General features: G+C 41.2%; 1 protein-coding gene across 12 annotated transcripts in view; it reads left to right on the forward strand.

The window, feature by feature from the left end:
- Positions 1 to 23,922, forward strand: part of LOC133126246 (disco-interacting protein 2 homolog C) — a 166,015-nt gene that overhangs the window by 84,647 nt on the left and 57,446 nt on the right. For 7 of the 12 annotated variants that reach the window (XM_061238246.1, XM_061238249.1, XM_061238248.1 and 4 more), the window contains exons 3-11: positions 3,399 to 3,515; positions 6,932 to 7,057; positions 10,023 to 10,202; positions 11,785 to 11,964; positions 12,935 to 13,066; positions 15,026 to 15,145; positions 17,068 to 17,265; positions 20,992 to 21,083; positions 23,553 to 23,663. In XM_061238246.1, the coding sequence (XP_061094230.1) occupies positions 3,399 to 3,515; positions 6,932 to 7,057; positions 10,023 to 10,202; positions 11,785 to 11,964; positions 12,935 to 13,066; positions 15,026 to 15,145; positions 17,068 to 17,265; positions 20,992 to 21,083; positions 23,553 to 23,663 (1,256 nt within the window). The remainder of the gene's footprint in view (positions 1 to 3,398; positions 3,516 to 6,931; positions 7,058 to 10,022; positions 10,203 to 11,784; positions 11,965 to 12,934; positions 13,067 to 15,025; positions 15,146 to 17,067; positions 17,266 to 20,991; positions 21,084 to 23,552; positions 23,664 to 23,922) is intronic. The other 5 variants (XM_061238251.1, XM_061238253.1, XM_061238255.1 and 2 more) reach the window with 1 other exon arrangement.

Below are 23,922 nucleotides of genomic sequence, written 5' to 3' on the forward strand. Positions count from 1 at the left end.
CTGTTATACATCACCTTGTATGAAGTACTATGAAGTGCCATTGGAGGCGGACTGCTGAGGTGAAAAGGAACATTAAACAGTGATTTAATTTTGCCGAATCTGTGCATGTGCATTCCGTGCCCTAAGTGCAATATTTTGTGCGGCTCCGTTATAAAAAAAGAATGCAGACCGTGCTTCTTCAATAAATCTGAGAGTCATTTATTTGCATTAATAGATATATAAACCTCAGGAGGTGCAATAATATAATACAAGAAATAGGGCTGTCACGGATTTTGCATGATCACGTGATCGCGATTAATTGTGCATTAACTTGATTTCACAGTCAGTGCTTTATTTAAAAGTTTAGTTTTTTCCCATTGCATATTTATAAATAAATTGAAGTGTGTGTTAATGAACTGCCCTTCACATCGTTCACCATACTAGGTATAGCCTAGAAGAGTTTTTGCTCAAGATATTTGAAGTAAATATATACTGTACGTGCAGTGAGAGAGAAGAGAGTTGATAGAGATTGTTTCAGTCTGCACGCTCATTGAAGTTTAGGACACTGACTCTACCTGCTGACACCCGTAACTTGTAATTTTGATGTAGCAGCAAATTATTGAACAGAACAACATAGATTTAGTTCCAAGGCAAACCACAACTGCATCCATCTTAGACACAGTTCTGTTTCAAACCAAATGAAGGACTTGGAGGAGGTGAGGAGGTAACGGTAAAAATACATATGCTAATACCATGATCCTCAGGAACCACTTAAACGACTACAATCCGCCAAACAAGTCCCAACAGCAATCGCGGCAATGTGGAGTTGTAAAAACTTTGAGGCCTGTGTCAAAATATATACAAAAGCCCAAAATTGCACACGTTAGCTGCCACTGTGACGCAATGTATAGTGAAAGAAATGTGGCTGTTCAATGTGGTTGGAAAATCAGCATGTAAGGAAATGCTACAAACATTTGACAAGCAGTAACCTACAGATTACAGGGAAAATATAGATTTCAATACCCAAGTTATATAAATTATATAAGTAAAAGACGGAATTCTCCGTGATGTAAAATACTTAAAACATGTTAACAGTTTTCAAGTATACCAAGAAAAAAATATCTTTTTTACATGGAAGCCTCAAACGGTATTGTGAACACATGGTTCCGTTTTGGTGCCACCGTGTGACATTTATAGCTGAGAGTTTCTGAGCTATTCATGAAATTAGCCATTTATATAAAAAAAAACATTCCATATGCATTTGGGTGTTAGGATATTAAGAGCATCACACTGTTCGACTGGGGAAGACCTGGGAAGTCTGTACTACAATACACAGAAACCTATTACCAACACTGTCTCTGGGCACAGTGGGGCGTGATGTATCTCTCTGATAAGATGTATTACGGCACACTCTTATTCTGCTTATGCGCCACACTGCCACAGTATTCCATCTGGTGCTCTATCATTGTATTGTAACGGCATGCTGCTCGACTGTGGTCCCTGAGATCTGCAGCATCTGCAGGAGCCATCCAAACTTGCCTGCATGGATGCGTGCTCCCTGTCCTAGAGTGCCGCTATGTCTTCAGGCTTTTTCTTAAACTCGGAATGAAGCCACTTCAGTCAATAAATCTTTGACTCGATTGAACTGATTTAGCTTCCGTCCAGTTGGCAGACGGTTAGCCAGGTTAGCCAGTTGCTCTTTCAGTAAATGTTGCAATGAGAGCATTCATTCTTGTCTTCTCTGCATTGGTTTCAGTGGAGAGGAGTGCTGGAAGCCTCCCTTGGCAGGTCAGGCTGCTCCTTGCTACATTGCTTGGAGGGAATCCAGATGTAATTCAGAGATTATTGCACGGCGTTAGGGGCTTTTCTGTGCGAGTTCTACACAGAAAACCACTGTTTTTGATAGGACGCATTTCACAGGCGCATACAGTATAAATAAAACACCTCATGTGTGATCAGATTCATACTGCTGCCTATTAAACCTTAGCAGTTCTCAGAACTACAGTGCCCTCAAAAGGTATGGTAAGGGTCAAGTACAATTTTAAATTTTTGCTATATATTGAAGGCTTTTGAAGGATTTGTAATTAAAAGATGAATATGAGACGATCTTAGAAAATTGGGGGACTTAACATAAAAACAGTTTTATCTGCAAAATGGAAAAAAACACATGCACATGTAAATATCATGAAATCCAACTGTCTGTACTTTTGTCTCATATTCACCTTTTGATCTCAAATCCAAATCCCTTTCGTGAAAATAAGAAATTAGACTACTGTTGCCATACTTTTGGTGCGCACTATGTTTCTTATTGCTCAAGCATTTTCCCTTCCACAGTATTAAACCACGCACAGATCACTAGACCCGGCTGAAGGCACACTCACTTGGGATAGTTTATTATGTTTGTTCACTAATGTGATTCAGTATGTATTGTACCCTCATTTGTTAAATGCTGTCTTTTCTATTCCATTGTGAAGTACTTGGGAGCTGGTTGTTTCAATGTATGAAATGTATTATTTCAATATATAAATACATTATAATTTGACATTATTGAAAAATAATGTCTAATTATTGAAAAACAATTGTTTTTTTCTTCTTAATAATGAACCAAGCTGTTGACTTGAGCATGCCCAGGGTTTTTGCAATGTTCCTGATTGATTGATTTTCATTTCTGAGCCTATGATGGCCAGCTTAATTTGCATCAACACTGCTGTCTTCCTCATGTTGTCACACCCCAATAACAATTTCCAAAGGCAATTGCAAAGTCTTGAATCAAGACTAGACAGCAACAGCTCTCTTCTGCATTCACTAACAATATAAATCAATGCACCTGCCTAATGAAACACATCTGTGAAGCCAATTCATCAGATACTTGTAGTACCTTAAAATGGGGGAACCATGTACAATAGGTGCCGTCATTTCTAAACGGTTTATCCAATATCGATGAAAATACCCTCAAATTCAACCCGACAGTCTGCACTTCAACCTCTTTATCATTGTATCCAAACTCAAAGTGCTAGAGTACAGAACCATAATAACTGTACAATGAATTACGGTGCTCACTGTAACCGGCATCCCAAAATGGCATAACGGATTATGTCAGTTTATTGACATAAAACTGTCATACTTGTATTGGTAAATTTTATGACAGTAAAATTTGTATGACCATTTAATATCATTTGACATCAACTGATATCATCTGTCATGCCATCTTGTGACAGCTGTTATGTCATGTGTATGACAGTGCTATGTCAGCCCTATGGCGAGGGACTCAAATAAAGTGTTATCATTTATTTTATATATTGACAGTTTTGATTCAGTCCAGGGTTATGAGTTTTTCAGCTGACAGTGCTGAGTATAACCGTAATAACTGAGTTGGTCCTGACAAGTGGACATTCCCGTTTTCCCTTCCTCTGTCTCAGGAGCCGAGTCATCCATGGCCCACGAGCGCAGACCCCCCCTCGCTCCGTCATCCTCCTCTTCCTCTCGCTACCACCGGCGTCGCTCGTCCGGGTCCCGGGACGAGAGATACAGATCAGGTTTGTGCACTGCCCCTTCAGGAGAAAGGCCATGTTCCCGTTTTTGACTCTGAGGAAGATGAAAAAAACATTGACATTGAGACGTCAGTGTCACCTGTCCATTAAACGGAGTGCATTTGTGTGCTCCAGCCTAGTGTGCTCCACCGTCTCTTAATTTGGGCTATTCCCTGGAAGTTGTCCGGGTAAGGCGTCTCATATAATCTATCTGTCCTGGTTGTAGAGCAACTATTGGATCTTCTTTTCCATGGGAAAATCCCAGCATGGGGGCAGTCTGGGCAACTGTTCACTGCTGAAATGTCCTGCCTCCTGATTTGGTCATTTATTTTAGTATTATTATTATTATTATTATTATTATTATTATTTAGTATTAGATATTCCCACCTCAGAGACTATACACTATTTTGAGTATAATTCACCTATGAACGCAATGTAAGAGGTCAGCACAATGTTCCCCCAAAGGCACATAGCTTGCTGGCGTAGCAACGGACATTGCTTGTTTGTGTAAGCATTGTCTTCCCTATGATAGTCAGCAGTTGTGTGTCCATTGAAATGTGGCCTCATCTCGATTATGTACGTAAATACGGTCAGGCATGTGGGCAGAAGGTGGGCTCTAGGAGTCTTGCATGTCTGTTATACATCATAGTTACCCTGGTAGAATACGTCCACAGAGCGGCGTGCTATGTTAGGAGGAACACTCTTCTGTGTTAATGGGCAAAACTCATCTCTGAAACTCTGTCCACAGACCGGTTTGGCTTGGTTTGGGTTTCAAAATTTAGAAAATGCTCTCCTCTGAAACACTGAAATAAAATGACTGGTTCTACTCATTCAGGTTGTCGTGAGTCCAGTTAAAGTACAACACTAGAATTTCAGTTGGAACTGGGTGCTGGGTGGTCACATGACTACAAAATGTACTTTTTTTGTAAAGTACCAATATAACATTCCCATTTTTTGTATACAATATAGCTCACTCGTGCTGTTTATTTTATACTTGCTCAGCCTTAGTATCCTGTTATGCCCAATTAACTGTGATGTGTGCTGCTGTCGGAATGCTAGAGAGCCACAATACCACAAACGGAAGTACACAAGACAGATCTCACCCTGCCCAAATCACATAAAATTTGTAAGTAAATAAAATGATAATGTCATCACCTAATTTTGTTTATGAAGTAAATAAAATGTTACGCCATGATAATAAAAACTGCATTTGTTTATCATTCTCAGTAGGTATCAGTGAAGTCGTGGAATTCACCTCTAAGGTTATTTTGCCAGGACACCAGGGAACCACTGAATGTACAATGAGGGCCACATCTTTAATGGCCATAGTGAGCCAGAACATTTGTTTAATGTCTTATTAAAAAAATATGTCTCCTACAGCGTAGTCATTGTACTGGTGAATTGGGGTTAATTTGGCACAGACACTTCATACGGACCACCTGTAGGAACTTAGTTTTATCCCAACATCACTGCTTGCAGCTATATTTGTGTCTTAAAATTCTTGAAGGATTTGGAAAAATCTTCCATTGTGAATTAATTATGAAAGAATTTGCAGGACTGACCTTGCCTGCCCCTTTTTGTGTATAGCTTTACCAAGTAGATCAATCAATTGGTGAACTAATGTAGAGAACCCTTTTTATGGGAATTCAACCCAGACACCAGGATTAACCCCCCTACCCTGTTGAAATGAAATCTTTAATAACCACAGTGACTCTGTATCTCGTTTTAACATCTGATGTCAAGGATAGTACCTTCTCTTGAACAGGGCCCCATCACTGTTTTGGGGCATTGTTTTTCTTTTTTGATGTTTTTTTTTATTTGGTCCAGAGGGAAGGTTGCCCCCTGCTGATCTATGTCATGAAATGAGCTCAACTCTATGGCTGGTTAAAAGCCACTTCACAAGGGTGTCATGATGACACAGTTTTGTTGTAGGACCTCAGGTAATTCAGAATTCTGGTACTGTAGGGGAAAATTCACAGAATGAAAGATCTCCCTCCTAAAAGCATGATAACCAATCACAAGTCAAAATCAGACTCCGCCTTAGTGAGCAGGCTGGTTCCTCCAAAACTCTCGACGATGTGTGCTAAAAGTTTATCAATATATCTGTATTAAAGTATGATATGTACCCTGTATAGTTTCAAACTGATTAACTGCTAAATTGTGCTAGGATTACACAGTGAGCCCAGCCAGCTGGCAGGGGGGGGCCGTCTTGAACTGTGTAGACCAAACTGTCAAGGACACGGATATGACTGTACAGCTGATTTCTCCAGGACTCTCGATGTTTTATGCCAGGAGTGTATCTATTTGACCTAGAACATTAATTATAGCTGAGCTTATGAAAACGCAAGAAACCACAGTGAAAACTGTTGAAATGAGAGCAAAGAATGCTACGTACATTTATTCCCTTAGAAGAGAATAATTAATCAAATGTTTAGTATTGGTAACCTGTTCAAAAGTGATGGAAAGAGAAAGAAGAACTATTCATGATTCAACGCACCCCCTCATCTTTGAAACTTGGTGGATGTCGTGTTTTGGCTTGGCTGCCACAGGAGCTGAATCACTTTGGTCTTAACTGATGATGTGACTGCTGATGGCAGTGGCAGGATGAATTTTGAAGTATACAGTAACGTTTTGCTTGGGTCCAACCAAATGCAAAACTCATTGGGTGGTGTTTCACCTTGCAGCAGGACAATATCCCCTAAATCACTGCTGAAGCAACTAAAGTCCAAACTTGGAAATTCTTGACAGGCCAATCAATCACCATACCTGAATCCAGCTGAAGACAAGACTGAAGGCAGAATCCCCCAGAACAACCCTTTGCTGTTCGTCACTCTGGATAAGAGCGTTTGCCAAATGCTTATAATGTAATGTAATAAATAGAAACTGAAGATGGTTCCAGTTTCGGCCTGGCAGAGCAATACCAGAGAAGATACCCAGCATCTGGTGATGTACTTCATGGGTTGCTTCAGATGGACTTCAGATAATCGTCATTGGAAAGGATTTGCTACTAAATAATACATTTATTTAAGATGATTAATTTGGGTTACTTTAATAATTATTACTTCATGTTCCCTAAAATGGGGGAACTATGAAAAAAGGGACGCAATTCCAACATGGTTTACCCCATGTGGATGGAAATGACTACTGACAGTCTGCACCTTAAGCTCATATCAATAGTTTAATTTGATATCCAGTGTCCAGAGACCAGATGACAAAAATTGTGTTATGTCCAAAAACGTACCGGCTGCACTTTGTTGAATTAGGCTTTAAAATATAGGGTGTGTCACAGAAAATGTATTCAAATATATTCATTCCATGAAAATGTCTGTATGAATGTAAATAAATGGACTGCAATGTTTTGTCATTGATGACAGGTTTGATAAGTATGCACGCTAAAGTGTGTCTCTCTGCCTCTCCTGCAGATGTTCACACGGAGGCTGTGCAGGCTGCCCTTGCCAAACACAAAGAGCGCAAGATGGCTGTGCCGATGCCGTCCAAACGCCGTTCCCTGGTGGTCCAGACCTCCATGGATGCCTACACACCTCCGGGTAAGTTTCCCATGCCTCCTGCCCAACTGAAGAGTGTTAGGAGTTCCAAGGGTACCTCTTGGCCTACTTTCTCCCCTGATGTCTCATTTGCTGATTCTCCTATATAAGCAGCTTGACACAAATCCATAGAACCACAAAGACCACAGTACTGCTTGTACTTGGAGACTAGTCAATTCAAAGGTAGTTTCACTTCAATAAGAGTGTATGCCAGCAACATTCTACTGACAGTAATCCACTCTGCTGTTTGTAAAGTGATGTCCATCTCATGATGAGAATGAACGGCATTTGTTTGACCCTTGGCTTCCTCAGTGTGCAGTGTATTTATAAACACAGCCAATGCGTTTTTCCTGAACAGCAAATGTCCAACCATCTACAGTACCACAGTGTTGGTAAAAAGAGTCATACACAACCCTAAAACTGACAGTTTGTTTTAGTCAGGTTTGCTCATATCATGTCAAAATGCCTACTGTGTATTATAGTATGTGGCTAGCACAATTCTGATCCATTTCCTCATACAAATGACAAACTGGCATAGCTACACTAAAAATGAGCTTTCCCCGTCTAGGATGACAGGCCGATCACACTGAGTTTGTGCAACGTTAGTCTGAAACAGGCATTAGCTGGCTACTACTGAGAAACAGGGTTCTAGCTGGTTCTTGCTGAAAGGTAAACTACCTTACAGCTAACTACACCAATTATTAGCAATCGTTTCCTTTTTCTAAGAACTAGCTGCTGAATTAAGTAATGTCATCAATAACAGCTAGCTAGCTACTTTGATGGCTAAATTAATTGAAGGTACAGTAGTCTGGCAAGCCCGAGAAAGTCCAGGTAAATTACTGTTGAAATTTAGACCTGCCTATCCACCGGAAACAATGTGAGCTCAGCGTTGGTCTTCAACATCAGTCGCTCCTAAAGCTCTCGCCACTATTTGATGCCATCTCTTTGAACCTATTATACTCACTTCTAGGTTGAAAAGGGCTTGTGGCCTAGTGGCACATCACAGCCAAAAACAGTCATTTCCAGGACCAGGTAACCAGTCTCTCTGGCCGATCAGGATTTGCGGTGCAGAAATAGGATACTGCCTGAGGCCCTGAACGCCCACTCACAGTTTGGCTGCAGCTTTATGTCCGGGTCAGTCTCTGATTCCAGCATCATCCCGACCACTCCTTTGGCATGCTCACTGCCTCCCCGAGGCCTCGTCTCCAGGGTGTTGTCAGGAACTCCTAAGGCTTGGTGGAATAATTGGATTTAAGTGTCACTAGGAAACCACTTATTCCTGCGGTAAACAGATCCAGCATCAGGTTGCGTCTACTTCAGGTGGACAGGGTGGACCTTTTATCAGGTCGGAAGGATCCCAATGATTTATATAAGCACATTTGTGCTGGCAGCAGCGATAATGACCATTCATATTCACATGTTGAATTAGAAGGAAAACATAGGCATCTACACACATATTACCTTCACTTTGCTTTGAATTTATGATGGAATACAATCGCTCTGTGCAACTGCAAATACACATCCGGTTATTACCTGGCTTCTATGCACTGACAGATTACGTTAATCAATCATGGAAATAAAGCCTCTTTAATACATGTAATAATTGCCTACATATTGCCTACTCCAGCCGGGGCCACTCTGTGTGGAGTTTGCATGTTTTCCCCGTGTCTGCGTGGGTTTCCTCCGGGTACTCCGGTTTCCTCCCACAGTCCAAAGACATGCAGGTTAGGCTGATTGGAGAGTCTAAATTGCCCGTAGGTATGAGTGTGTGAGTGAATGGTGTGTGTGTCCTGCGATGGACTGGCGACCTGTCCAGGGTGTATTCCTGCCTTTCGCCCAATGTATGCTGGGATAGGCTCCAGCCCCCCTGCGACCCTGTTCAGGATAAGCGGGTTGGGATAATGAATGAATGAATGAATTGCCTACTCCTGCGTGGTTTACTGTGACCCTTTATGCACATATCAGGATAAAGCCAGTACATCTTGGTCATACTTAAGACAGACCCTGGAAGCTGCACCCAGAAAGCTTTTACAGTATCTTGTGCAGACTTGGATCATATTCGTAATTGTTGTGCAAACCTATCAAGAGTGCTTGATAGGTTCCCATACACCAAACAAGCTTAGTAAAGCTTAGGAAAGTGTTTTCGTCCCTACGTATTTGACCCAGGTCTAATGTAGGGACAAAGTCCGTCCCCTTTAATGGTGAGATGTTACTGAAATTTGTTTTACAGTCCCTTTATAGTGGCATTAAAATTGCCTTCATGTTTATGGTAATGGAGTCATGGTAATCGTGCTAACAGCCCAGGGAGTAAAATATATTCTCAGGCAATTTCTGTAAACTGTAATTGCCAGATGTAATTGAAATCCAGGAGTACTCATTTTGCCTAGATCCATGAATCCTAACAAGCCTAGATGAGAGAACAATAATCTACCACAATGAACCAAAGAGCTAATGCCTGGAACCAGAGAACATTGACTGAGAAAGTACAAGTCTGAGCGTAACTTTGGTTACATGTGACTCTTGTCTCATATATTACCAATACAACCTCACTGGAGAGACAACCACTCACACAAAGAACAAAAATATATAGATATTTTAAATAAGGGGATAGAGGAAAAGAACTGAACTTATGTCACAGATATAACCTCAGAAATCAAATACCTATACGCTCAATATAAGCCCATTTCCTAGTAAACTGTTCACCATGTTATCTTACCAAGTGAGTTATCCTCTCCATTACGTGAATCTCTTTCACTTTATGGAATCTCTCCACACATGATTGGACTAAGTTCTGCTCCGGTTGATTTCTACTTGATAAAGTGTTCCCTTTCCCGCACCTCCTCAAAATACTTGGTTACACTCCGTTTGCAGAATCTGTGTGTGCCGGTTTGTGATTCTCACCGAGAGGTGCGGTCTCAACTGACGGGCGAGGGGGAATTTCCCTCTCCTTCTCCCTTTTCCCTTGTAGATACGTCGTCAGGATCTGAGGGGGAGGGCCAGGGGGAGGGCACTCCCACCTCCAGCCAGGGCAGCGTCAGCATGGAGCACTGGATCACCACCTCCTCTACCACCTCGTCTTCGTCCACCCACAGCGGGGGCAGTGGGGCCGCAAGCCGCCTGGCCGACGTCATGGCTCACGCCCACATCGGTAAGTCCCACCCCCATAGCTCCCCACTGCGTTGTCCCCCGGAGTCCTCCCCCATCTCCCTACTAATATTTTCTTTTCAATGAAAGGAAAAGCTGCTTTAAACCTTTCGCCAGAATTAGCCAGGTATAACCTCTGAAAAACTTCTTAATGTTTCTCAGATACTGCTTTTAGTGTGTGACACACTGCACTGTACGGTAGATCAACTGCCAAATGCAGCAAATTAAGTCTGTGTTTTCCGCGTGTGTGAAATGACCCTGTCACAAATCTCCCGGTCCGCCGTGTCTGAACTCTGACGGCAAGGGACCGCGCCGTGCGCAGCATCTCCTCCCAGCTTTCCGGCTTCGGCTTTGAGCGACAGCTGTCAGAAACGCTGCACATTCTCCCTAAATGGAGTGGAAAGTGCACCGGTTTAACATCATGTCTCTGAAATGACTAGCACAGCACGATCTGGGGTATAAATGGGTGTCTGAATGTGGCTCCTGGTACGCTCACACGCCAGAACTGGGGCTCTGGCCAATAGCCCGCGGGCTGCATGATGCATGCCTTACTGCACAACCAGTTTTGTAACTCATAAACGGTCTTCTGGTTGGATGATTATAATTCTGCAAATTGGAAGTTACCCCCTTCTGTTTTTACAAGTCATTGTATTCTTAGTGTTTCTTACATTGATGTTATTTACATTGATGTATTTATGTAACAGAACATTCATTTTTTTTAATTTTTTTTTTTTACACTGTCCATTTGAGTGATTATGGATGGCCATTGTTTGATTAATTCCTTTTTTTTTTCTTTTTTTTCCCTGATATGGATATTGACAATATAACAATTTCACCAATACTGAAATTTTGAATATGATATTGTTTCACAACAGAAACTTTTGTAAATGAGTAATGTGAACATGATGGTATCATTCCCAGACCCAACCTTATCCAATCCGGGTTTTGTTGGCTCACATCAGGAATGTTTTTGGACATAGATAGCTAGCTAGCTGACTAACCAACTAATCATGCTAGCTAGCAATCAGATTTATGAGAGTTTAAAAACTAGTCTGAATCAGGATATCAATTTGAGTCTGTTGCATAAAATGTTCTCAAGTCTCCAAGCCAAGATCCCCCATGTATTGTCAAATGTTATGTTATAATACTCCAAACATGTCTGGTACCAAAAAGTGGGAGGGAGAACAGAATGGTGAAAGAATATTCTTTCCAATGTGAATTGTTACTAAACCATGCGTTTTATTTCCAGCATACATACAATCATGTGCTATGGGTTCGTCACAAAATATTGAATACATTCAATTATTTAGATATTTTCCATCGATATATTGTACCTGCAGTCCTATTGGTGATGTTAAGCTTTTAGTGTTTGGGGTCTAAGGCAGAGATTCTCAGTCTTGGTTTCAACCAAGTAGTTACAGGCCTGATTCTACTAATCAAGGTTCTTAGCAAAGATTTGAAGGTTTGATTAGTAGAATCAGGCCTGTAACTGCTTGGTTGGAACAAAAGCCTGCACCCACACTGGCCCTTTCTTGGAGAGATTTAGTAACCGTGGTCTAAGGCTTTGGTTCTCTCTTCATTTCCAGGGCCCATCGCCCACCTCTCACTGAGGAGGAAAGCGGGGCCCAGCGCTGTAGAGAACGGAAACTCATTCCGCCGCTCCTGCGAGTTTGGATCTGAGATGGCCTGGCGAACGCCCCTGGAGTCGGAGGGTCAGTATCCCAGAATGCTGAGCAGCAAGCGCATCCTCCCCACCCGCCCATCAGGTCCTCTTTGGTTTTTGCTGTGTCGTCTGTGACGTGTGCATCAGTGTACCTTGTGTCCATACCTCATCTCGGCCCTCTGACCAAGAGGAGCACAATGTAATCATAATCATATTACTATAATATTGCAGGGTTATTCCCAGAATTGTTCAACAGAGTGGTGCTCAAGCCCTTGTTTGTGCAAAGCGGTCACATGGTCAAAGGGGGGGGGGGGATCAAAAGTAATTTTATCAATATTATCAAACAAGGTTAATTCAATGTTTCCTGAAGATGATGAAGACGGTAGGTGTGGAAGAATAATAGTTGACATAATAAAAGACTTTATAGGCTAATTCACAATACATAAGGACATTTGCATGAAATGCAACCAACCTATTTAACTCTGTTGTATGAGTAGAAGGCGGGAGATGGTGTGAGTATAGAAGTGCAGCACAGGAAGAGCGAAGCATGCTGAATTTATGACTGAAGAACATAAATTAACTGAACTTTAAATTACTTTATAATATTGCGCTTTATTTCTTTCGCTACCTTTTCCTTTTTGTGTTTTGTCTTGTTTCACACATTTTCTTGCTGTCGTTAGCACTTCTCTCAGTATACCTGTAATATGCCTTGCATTGGCACATTTTCCCTTGCCTATATAACAAAACCACTATAATTTAGTAATAAAAATGTTGAAATCAAGTCAGATGTCATTCATTTCATGAAAATAACATGCAACGTTTGGTTTCATAATCTTTATGAATTTAGATTGCTGTGGGTGCAGAAATAAATGCTGCAATGCTGGACAAGTGGCAGGCTTGGCAGTTGTAGGTCATAAAAGAAAACTCCAGCCTGATCTCACCCCTGCAAAATATCACTTCCATGACCCTACCACACCCTCACACCACCACCTCCTTGTCAGAAAAATTGTTTTAGGCCTTGAAGCCTTTGCCAAGAGTTTAACTGTCCTCCTCTTGTACTGCCCTACCTCCAGAAAATCATTCGGCCCCCCCAGACATCACCACCTACACTGCTGAGTTCCCACAGTTGGAGAGGCCACAGGTTTCCACCGTACCACGAGTTGCGCCCAAGTACGGCAACGCAGAGCTCATGGAGACTGGAGACGGTGAGCAATCTTGGGGATGTGTGTGGGTATTGAGTATACGCTACAGTCCATATGTATTTGGACGGCGACACAGTTTTTGTTATTTTGTGATGTATATACGAGTGGAAATGCATCTCTCGGGGGGAATTTTTGAAGGGGGGTGAATCGTTTTTGCCTGATGAGGAGGGGGGTCATCAAATGAGAATGTGTGCTGCTGCATGAAAAGGATATTCATTGGAGGAGAACAGACATTTGATCGGTATACACGCCCACTGGTACAAGATGGCATAAAATCTACATTCAGATCATTTTTAAGGCGGCGAATGGAAAAGTGCTGCTTCAACATCTATTTCAGCTCATCTTTAAAGTATATTTAAAGTGCTGACTATCAGCTTTAATTTAAGGGTTTTTATGTTCATATCGGGTGATCCATGTAGGAATTACAGCCCTTTTTTCATGAATTGTATCATCGTCCAAATTACGGACTGCACTGTGTGTTTGTGTTTGTTTGCTTGTGCATACTCATCCTTGTCTTTTTGTGGCTGTGGGCGTCTTTATTCATTGGAAAATCCAAGCTTTGTGTTATACACTTGAATCTCAGTGTGCACTTCTCTGAGAGACAATGCTTTGATCTGCCGTGTCAGATCGTGAAGAAGTCGTTTCACAGAGTGACTGCGTGTGAGTGAGCAGCGACGCTCAGCTGTCCCCCTGAGCCGAGGCGAGCTTCTCCTCATCCCGAGATCAGCGCCGTCTTCCGCCGTGATAGCAGAACCGTGTTCTGAAGGAATGTGACTTCTGATATCTGGCTGCTCGCTCTCGTGACTGAGAGGGAATGATTTGTGGCCCTTAGAGGCTGTGTATGGAGAGAGACAGCATGTGAGCGAGAGAGAGAAATCCTGACATCTATTCTGGATGTAGTCTCAGAAGAGTTGAATGATGGAGAGAGCCAATTTGAGTCTTTTATTACAGTTTAATTTGCTCTCCAGGGAAAACCTGGCATCACCGCTTGAATATATTTGTCAGAAGCGTGAATCAATACTATTGAGGGATAGATTTGTTGGGGGTAATGTGAAAACTAAGCGGATAAATCAAGTGTCAGAGCTAGTGTGGTGCTCAGAACGATCGCTGTAGCTAAATGTTAACAAGTCTGAAATATCCGAAGCATGCAAAGTGGCTTTACAAATTCTCCTTCAATCTCAGCTCGATGAAGCTTTTAGAAATTAAATGATTGTGTGTTAATTTCAGCATAATTTTGTCAATTAGACGTGTAAATTAGTAGTTAATGTGACTCTGGTGGATGTGTTTCCCATTTCAATTATACAGTACAGGCACAAACAGTAGTGCTCATTGGTCTTCTCATGTTTGGAGTTTATGTCTTCTAACCCCTGCCCTTTGACCTGTTATTTTTTACCTTATTTTGTGGTGCTGAAGGTGTTTGTTTTAATTGGAATTGCTTTTATGTTGTTTTTGTTTTATGCGGGACAAGGGTCTGTCTGTCCTTCTGAAGGGCTCTATGTGATCGTTTCCATGTCTTTCCTGAGATAACAATGCCGTACGCAATCAGTGTGTGCGTGTGCATGTTGTTCTGTGTGTCTATGCATGCATCTATCAGTATGTGTTCGTGTGTACAGTATTTGTGTTTTAATGTGTATCATTTGGCTGACGCCTAAGCGACTTACAGTTAATTAGACTAAGCACGAGACAATCCTCCCCTGGAGCAATGCAGGGTTAAGGGCCTTGCTCAAGGGCCCAACGGCTGTGTGGATCTTATTGTGGCTACCCTTGCGGGTCCCAGTCATGTACCTTAACCACTACGCTACAGGCCGCCCTATGCATGCCTGCATCCATCTGTATGTATGCTTGTGTCCATCTGTCTGTGTGTGTGCATGTGTCAATCTGCGTGTGTGTATATTAATGTGTGTGTAGTAAAAGTGTGCACACGCATCAGTAAGTAACATAATTGTGTGTATTGATCTGCAGGAGTGCCGGTCAGCAGTCGTGTTTCAGCTAAAATCCAGCAGCTGGTGAACACGTTGAAACAGCCTAAGCGGCCTCCTCTTAGAGAGTTCTTTGTTGATGATTTTGAAGAACTCCTGGAAGGTAAGGAGCCCTTTCTGACTTTATTTTCTTGCTAGTAGTACCTCCAAAGTCTTGGCCATGCCGCAAATCCCCCACAAAGCCACACTCTTGCATTCTGGGCTATTGAGGCCGCTAGCACGGTAGAAATTGCTATGTCCTTTGGATAAATGATTGATTACTCTCAGTAGGAGTATTGATTACCAGGGATTTGAGGCAAAACCCCTGACTCATTGTCCCTAATAGCCTGAAATTAATATCTGATATTTATAGCTGGCACTATAGGGAGTTAAAGACACACTCTTCTATTAAACTCCATTGTGCCTGCTGTGGCAATATCACCCACAGAACTTGAATTTCTGAAAAACTGAAAGACTACACAAAATAGGAAAAGAGGACTGAGTGGTGTACACCCAACAGATAAAATAAAAATAATGGAGAATGGGGTGTCTCGGTGGCGCAGCCTGTAGAGCACTGACCGCATGCTCATTGCGAGCCGCGACGTCAGCGGTTCGAATCCGACCGTCTGACATTTGTCGCATGTCTTCCCCTCGCTCTCGCTCCCATTCTTCCTGTCTCTCTATACTGTATACTGTCCAATAAAGCTGAAAAAGGCCTAAAAAATATCTTGGAAAAAATAAAAATAAATAAATACTGGAGAATGAAGAATAACGCATGACTCAAGTTGTAAAAATCTAAAACCTATTTTGAAGGGATGGGCATGGTTAATCGATTGACCAGTTAACTGAAATGGACACTTAACCGAAATAGCCAACGTCTTCACAGGTTTTTATTTAAATTTAAATTTTTACTTTTATAAAAACAATTTTAAGACTGTACTATATTTTGATTGGAGTTGTGGGTAGCCTACAGCACCATACTTGCTCATCTTAGATCTGATCAGAAATGTCAATTGTATTTTTATTGCCTTTAAATCAAAATGAAACTAAAAACATCACAAGGGAACATTTTTTAAGGGAAAAATTAGTGAGAAATGACACTTGAAGTGTTTGACAAGTTCAGTTTGACAAGTGGTATTGCCCGCTTTCAAGCCCAAACAACTAGATAGGATTTTGCGATTGCGGACCGTGGCTGAGAGTTGCCTAATCAATTGTAAAATTTAAATGCAAGCTAGTGTCCTTGAACAATAATGGACTAGTCATGAATGTGGAAAAACGGTTTGCTTGTTACATCTCCATGCAAATTAACAACCAGATTTTTTAAAGGCAGCCGAAAACTGCGACTTCCTTCTTTCAAAAAACGAAAAATCACGCAGCCTATGTTGTTCCGTGCCATTCTTCAGGTAGTGTCATATAGTTATCAGCAAGTAGCCTATTGTATTGTCAGTGTCATGCCTAATATTTGGAGTTTGGAAATATTACTGGTGATACACTGCTATAGACACATTGTCTTTTGTACAACCATAAATAAATTTAGTCATTTTTTTTGCCCACATTTTTTTCCTGAAATAAGGTCCCTGTTCTGCAGTAATACATCTAATTAATGAGCTTATACTGACTTTTATTGTTTTGGCTGTGGTCTAGCCTATTGCAGCATGCTTGTACAGCCTATTACGGGAGTTCTAAAAATAGATAAAATAGAACCGAAACATGAAAATACTGAAAATGCCCATCCCTACTACTTTGGTAGCTGAACACGTGGAGCAAGTTCAAGCCTGGGTGCTATTTTTAGTCTGCTTCTTCATCTCTCACATGGTTTGCATTTTACATCACCAATATGCAAATATTCAAATTCCAAGTTTAGGATTATGCTTTAAAATGATTTTGTAAATGTATTTAAATTCACCTTTAAAAAAAAAAAATATTCTGACTGATTTATTTTGTAATTGTAAACTGCAATGCAAGTAGAACACCAAATTTTGAGAGACAGATAAAAGTTGAGACAGATTTTCATGTTAGCTCGTGTATGTAATCCTGGTCCTGCAGTCCAGCAGCCGGACCCGAACCAGCCACGGCCGGAGGGGGCCCAGATGCTGGCCATGCGGGGGGAGCAGCTGGGCGTGGTCACCAACTGGCCCCCCTCTCTAGAGGCGGCGCTGCAGCGTTGGGGCACCATCTCCCCCAAAGCCCCCTGCCTGACCACCATGGACACCAACGGCAAGCCCCTCTATATCCTGACCTATGGTATGGACCGCAAGCACGCACCTTTCACCACCTAGCTTAGCATGTTACTTAAGGGCTCAGCTAACTGTCCACCCAAATCCCAAGGCTTTGGCTGAGAAAACCACACAACTAATAATAGCCACATGAAATGAACACTAGCTATCAAGCCTATCAGTTGCTGTAAGGTTTCTTCACTTTGGTGGTAGGCTACTGACTTCTATAGGCTTCAAGTCTTTATGCTAAGCTAACATGTTATGCTAGCATGAAAACCAAGCCAGTGATTGCACAAATATGAGAATGAAATTGAACATCTAAGTCTTGGTAAGTCGGAAAATAGGTATATTTCCCAAAATGTTGCAGCGTTCCTTTAAGGAAAGTCCTGCAGAATCCGATCCAGGATGTTTTCACCTTCACTCGCGCTCAGAGATGCCATTTTTTTCCCAATCCGAATGAAATGTTTACAGCCGAATTAGTTTGCTAATGGGCTAACTTTAGTATTAGTATTATCAATTTGCTAGCTAGCTCAAGTCTTTCTGTAGACTTCAAATGGTCTTTGAATTTCAAAATGCTATTAATAACAATAATTTAAAATCTTAGCTCAACTATTTACAACACATAGCTGTACAATGCCTCAACCATTAAAATGAAAACAATCGCTATAATAATCACTTTTACTCGCTATCTCTCTCAATCTCAATTCTACAAATTCTACAATACATGCAAGGCTTTACTACCCAAAAAATGAACTGGTTGGTTAGACGTTGTCAATCATCACGTTGAGAACAAGCACAAGTGCACACATGATTAGAAGACATTTGTTTCATGGGTTGGCTTTTAGATGTGTCATAAATCCATAAATATCTAAGCACTGCCTTTTGACTTAAAATGTCTCTCATTGAAAAATATAGGTCTTGTGAAGCGATAATGTGTTTGCTTCACTAGTGGGGGGGTGTTGTTCTGGTTTGATTTGGATTTTGAGCACCAAGGGAATTGATATTTTCACATTAAAGGTACAATAGGTAATTTCAGACTTCTAACAGGCAAGAGAGGAATAGCAGCAACAAACACCTTCAAACAGCAACATTGTTTATCCCTCCCCCTTCTCTGTAAATGCACTGACGTTGAAACGCCGTTGGCTGTGGCAATTAGAACGAATTTTAATTGTCCAGTTATACAATGTTTTGGTACAGTGTTGGGCCGTCAACTGTATATTTTGAAACCTGAATTTAAGGACTATAAACACAGGCAGAGGGTGAGTCAGTGTGTCAGAGCCTTTTTCAATGATAGGAAGGGATTTACAATGGTCTTGTAACAATGTTTTAACGCAAAAATCTTAGCTATTGTACCTTTTAAGAAATATATGTACTGTAATGTGTGATATGCATGTTCTTTTTTTTTTTTTGGTGAAGCACTTCGAGAAACCTCCTCATGCAAGAATATTTAACAAGATATATTTAACTAACTTTAAGTTTTGAGCAAGTTTGTGTTACAATCACACACAATGAAACCTTAAACTAACTACTTTTCCAAAAGTTTTCAATCGTATGGTCCAAATAACATTTATTTTTAATGCACATTGCTAGTTGTCTTGAAATGTAAAAAGATATAGTTTTGAGCATGTTTGGATTACAGTCAGACATAATGGGCTACTTTTCCTGTACAGCTTAGTCAGAAAAAGCTCTGGGCAGGCTGATCCCGTGCTGCCTGGTGACGGGGCTCTCTGACTGGGAAGGGCACCTGCTCTCCACGGCTCACCTCCCGCGCTCAGACAAGTTATCGATCAGTCAGCGGCCTTGCTGACCTAGCCCCAACAGCTGCATTTTGACTCAAGATGAAACTGGCCAGAATGGTGCTGTTCTAAATGGAGAGCGGCAGTCACTGTGCTTAATTATATTGTCGAACGGTTATTTTTAGTCGTATAACTATCTCTGTGTGAGATGGAGCAATACTCCACCCTTTTTCCTGGCAGCGTGCTGATTTCTAGTGCGTTCTCCCATTGTCCCGTTGTAGACGATGGGTGAAATATCCTCCTGAGACCCGGCAGAAAAATCTGGTTTAACCTTCATATTATGTTTGGGGTCTATTGACCCCATTAAGTGTTTGACATTTCTTAAAAAACCTTTTTTAAATCTGAAAACTCTTGTGATTTTTCTAATGTTCTAATTTGGTGTGATTAAACTCCGAATATGAAATAAACATAATGCCATGTTTTCAAACCTTGACTTCAAACTTTGCATACAACGGTGTGGTGTGGGGTTAGCTGTACCCTGGGGCTGTAAGAAAATATACAAGTTTTATATTTCTCAAATTTCTTTTTGGATGATTCTGGTGGCACAAAGCTGAAACCCCTCGAGTTTTGTCTGGAGCCACTTAATTGGGCTGGGGACTGAAAGGGTTAAGACCAGATACTGTCTCCTACAGGGGGAATAATTAATTGCCGGGTCTTCGGAGAATATGTAGTGCTGTCTTCTAAATTCTAAAGGGATGCAGTGCTGTATGAATAATAAAAGAATAAAAAGGAACATTTTACTCATCTTTCCAAAGTCTCTCACCATGACATTCATTCTGCCTTAGCCATGCAGTAATATGTGAAATCCATGAAGTAGAAAATACAGATCTAATGTGAAAAGGTTTCTCCTGCTTTCTGCAAAGAAAATATTGATCAGCAGATGTGAATCAGTGGTTTAGAAGGCACTCACCAGCATGTGAAATCTTTTCAGCCCCCTATCTGGACCTTGTTGCGAAGACGTGGTAAAACTTGGTGAGAGGCAGTGAGGTGTGGTAAGGTGTGTTAAGGGATGCAGTGTTGAATAAAAGAGTGGAGTGCTATGCTATCCTTTCTTCTGAATCGGGTTTGTCCATACTGTGCTCCGAGAGAATGAAACCTCATGACGGTATCAGTCATAGTGAACAGCAGGGCCTCAGCCAGGTCCTGAAGAGCTATTCTTCGTTGGCTACTCTGCTGAAAAAAAACAGCTCAAGCTAGGTTTTTAAACAGCTGGTAGCTGGTTGTCCAGTTCAGACCAGCTCCCAGCTTGACATGGTTTGACCAGCTCAAGTTGCTGTATGTTTTGAAACAGTTCCAGCTCAGACAAGCTACCAGCACTAGCTCATCCCAGCTAGACCAGCGTTACGACTAGCTTGGCCATCCTGGTTGACCTGTTCATACCCAGCTAGACCAGCTTATGACCAGTTAGAAAATATTTGAAAATGTAAGCACTTTGCAGTGACTCAAACTACCATAGATATTATGCAAACACAATAGCCCATTTTGCTATGTGTTCTGTGGGGTTAGCGATATGAGCTTAGTCACTGTCCACAATCCACACAAAATAATAACTGCAAACAGATAGCAGTGGTATTCAGTCGTATCAGTGACATGTGTCCCTTCAAACTTGGATGGGGTGGGGGGTGGTGGCAGAGCCAAAGCTTAGAACTATTTCACAAGTTGTGAAATAATGTGATAGAACTCTCTTTGCAATCACACATATTTTTGTAGTGGAATATTAGAAATCAAAACAGTCATGTGACAAATCTGTATATTTTCCTTTAACCAGTACAGGTTTTCTTTCCTCTTCTTCAGTGTGGTTATTTGAGAAAAGTTCCGGTCTGAGTGCTGATTCTTTTTATAATCTTTTGAAGTTGTTTGTTTCCATGAAACCTTTTGAATTAATTAGACTTGCTTCAGGCATTGCGGAGGATGGATTTGTTATTTAACAGCCCATTGATCTGTATTTGTGTCCCCAGGTAAGCTGTGGAGTCGCTGCATGAAGGTAGCCTACAACATTCTCCACAAACTGGGGACCAAGCTGGAGCCCATGGTCCGACCGGGAGACCGGGTGAGAGAGGGGAAATGTTACTATAAAAGGAAATAAAGTGGGGCTTTGGGCTGGACGATAGGCCAAAATCTTCTATCCTGATATACAGTCCCCTCCAAAAGCAAGTTCGATTCCTTTGTTTTTGCTATACACTGGCTGGCCTCCCAGCGTCTGCCATCAGACCCCTCCGACTCATCCAGAATGCAGCAGCTCGTCTGGTCTTCAACCTTCCCAAATACTCGCACGTCACCCCCCTGCTTACTTCCCTCCACTGGCTGCCTGTCATGGCTCGCATCAAATTCAAAACATTGGTGCTAGCCTTCCAAGCAGTTAAAGGGTCTTCCCCAGCTTACCTACAAAAAATCATCAGACCCTACACCCCTGCCAGACCTCTTCGTTCAGCCTCCACAGGCCGCTTGGCGCCTCCCCCTCTCCGAACCTCCACATAACGCTCACGACTACTGTCTGTTCTGGCTCCACGGTGGTGGAACGAACTCCCCGTTGAGGTCAGAACTGTAGAATCTCTCCCCACCTTCAAGCGCAAGCTGAAGACACACCTCTTCAAGCAGCACCTCTCCCCATCCCTCCCTACCTCCCTGTGAACCCTAATTGTTGTCTCTGTGACTTGCTTTGTGTATCGGTATTCTTAGTTGGCTAGGTAAGCAGTGTTTGGGTAGTTAACTTTGGTCACTTTTGCTCTGTTTGTTTCTTTCTTTGTTCTCAAAAAAAAAAGAAAAGAAAAAAAAGGCCCTCGTCCTTATCTTTGTTGTACAGGTAGCAGTTGAAATTGTACTTCCCTCTAGGGTCTTTCAGCGAACTTATCCCTGGTTATGGGTATGCACTTTGTTGTACGTCGCTCTGGATAAGAGCGTCTGCCAAATGCCAATAATGTAATGTAATGTAAAAGACAGTTGAGTTTGAGGGCAAAAGATGGACATGAAATGACAGATCTTAATTTCAGCTTTTATTTCCAGGTATTTATATCTACACTTGTTAAACAACTTAGAACATATCACCTCTTGTATCAGACCACCCAATTTTTAGGTGAACAAAAGCAAAGGATATGCTTCCAAATATTACTCCCTGTTCCAATACTTTTGCTCACCTAAAAATTGGGTGGTCTGATATCAAAGTCTTAAGTTCTAAGAGGTTTAACACATACAGGTTTGAATACCAGGAAATAAAAGATGAAATTCTGAACTCTTGTCTCGTGTTCATCATTTTATTTCAACCCCAAATGTATTCAGTGTTTTGCAAAAACGCCTTGCTATTCCAATACTTTTGGAGGGCACCGTATGTAATTTCATATCTCGATAATGATACCATATAGCATGTTTTCTGGTAATTCAATAAATAAATAGTCTATATAAAATAACCACATGGTAAAGCCTATCTTTGTATGCTCCTGTGTGAATTAAATACTTGACAAATGAATTAGTATTTTGTAATTTTATTAAGAACTTTATTGCAAAATGAACATAACCGTTTCAAGTGAAAATATAGAGGAAAAAAATAAATAAATATAGGCCTAGCCTACAATATGAAAATCCAAAATATCAAAGGTAAACATAAAACAGTTTCATGTATAGCAGCAATTTGGGCTGGACCATATGGACAAAATTAAATATCGATATTTTTCACCTCGACATTGCAACAATATTGTAGGGATGATTATTGGTGCTTTCAAAATATTTACACAATGAGATTTTTTATAAATAATCATCAGTAATGTGGATATAATAACTAATTGAGTAAAGGCAATTAATAGAACAGCTAGAACAGTCTGACAAGACAACACAACACTTATGCCATATCACAATATTACAATATCCAAAATCTAAGACAATATCTAGTTTCATATTGCGATATCGAAATAGTATCGATATATTGCCCAGCCCTAGTGGGGCTTCTGATTGGCGACTGTTGATAATTGTGTGCATGAAATTGCTTCAAAATGTGCTCCCTGCCTTAACTGAGCAGAAATCTCAGCAGAAATTCTCATCCACCCCCCTCCACCCCTAATAAAGTTTACAGCTGCATTAATGACATGAACATGTCTGGAGAAGATATGACCAGCTGCTGTCTGAGATGGAGGCAGACAAAAAGAGCTAGAGTGAAAAAGGAAGATGGAGGATAGTGGAGAGGATGTGAGAGAGCAGAGAGTGAAAGAGGGAGAGTGATTGAAAGGGAGAGTCAAAGTGACACAGTATGTTTCTGTGTGTGTATCATATGTACTGTAAATTGCATTTTTCTCCTCTTTTACAAAATAATGCATGCCATTGCACCACTATATACTTTATGGCATAAATATGTACATTTTATTCAGTAATGCTGTTCTATTTTGTAACCTTTATGGTTATGACAATTAAGGACCATCTCAAATGGTGTGAAAAATGATGTGGCTCACTATATACTGTATGTAACTATGTGTTCATATTCTGTATTTCATGACATTGGCTAATAGAGTCCCTTTCCCTCCTATGGTGATAGGTGGCCCTGGTATTCCCCAACAATGACCCTGCGGCGTTCATGGTAGCATTCTACGGCTGCCTGCTGGCGGAGGTCGTTCCTGTGCCGATTGAAGTGCCGCTGACCCGGAAGGTAAAGCCACATATCCCATTACCACCCAGGTTTCAGGGTTTAACAGAGTTTTTTTTTATTTACAATTGTTAAAGGTAAATGTTATGCTGATGTCAGGATTAATAAAATGGCAAGGCAAGCATTTCCGGTTTAATGGATAGTTTTCTCTTGATTTGCCACCAATGCATGGATATGTCACAGATTACCTTGCCCTGGTTTATTAATTCTGCTGTAGAAGATGCAGTAACTTGCCAGGTCTTGTACATTCAATGAAGTAATG

This window comes from Conger conger, chromosome 4 (assembly GCF_963514075.1).
Source record: "Conger conger chromosome 4, fConCon1.1, whole genome shotgun sequence".
Taxonomy (NCBI): Eukaryota; Metazoa; Chordata; class Actinopteri; order Anguilliformes; family Congridae; genus Conger; species Conger conger.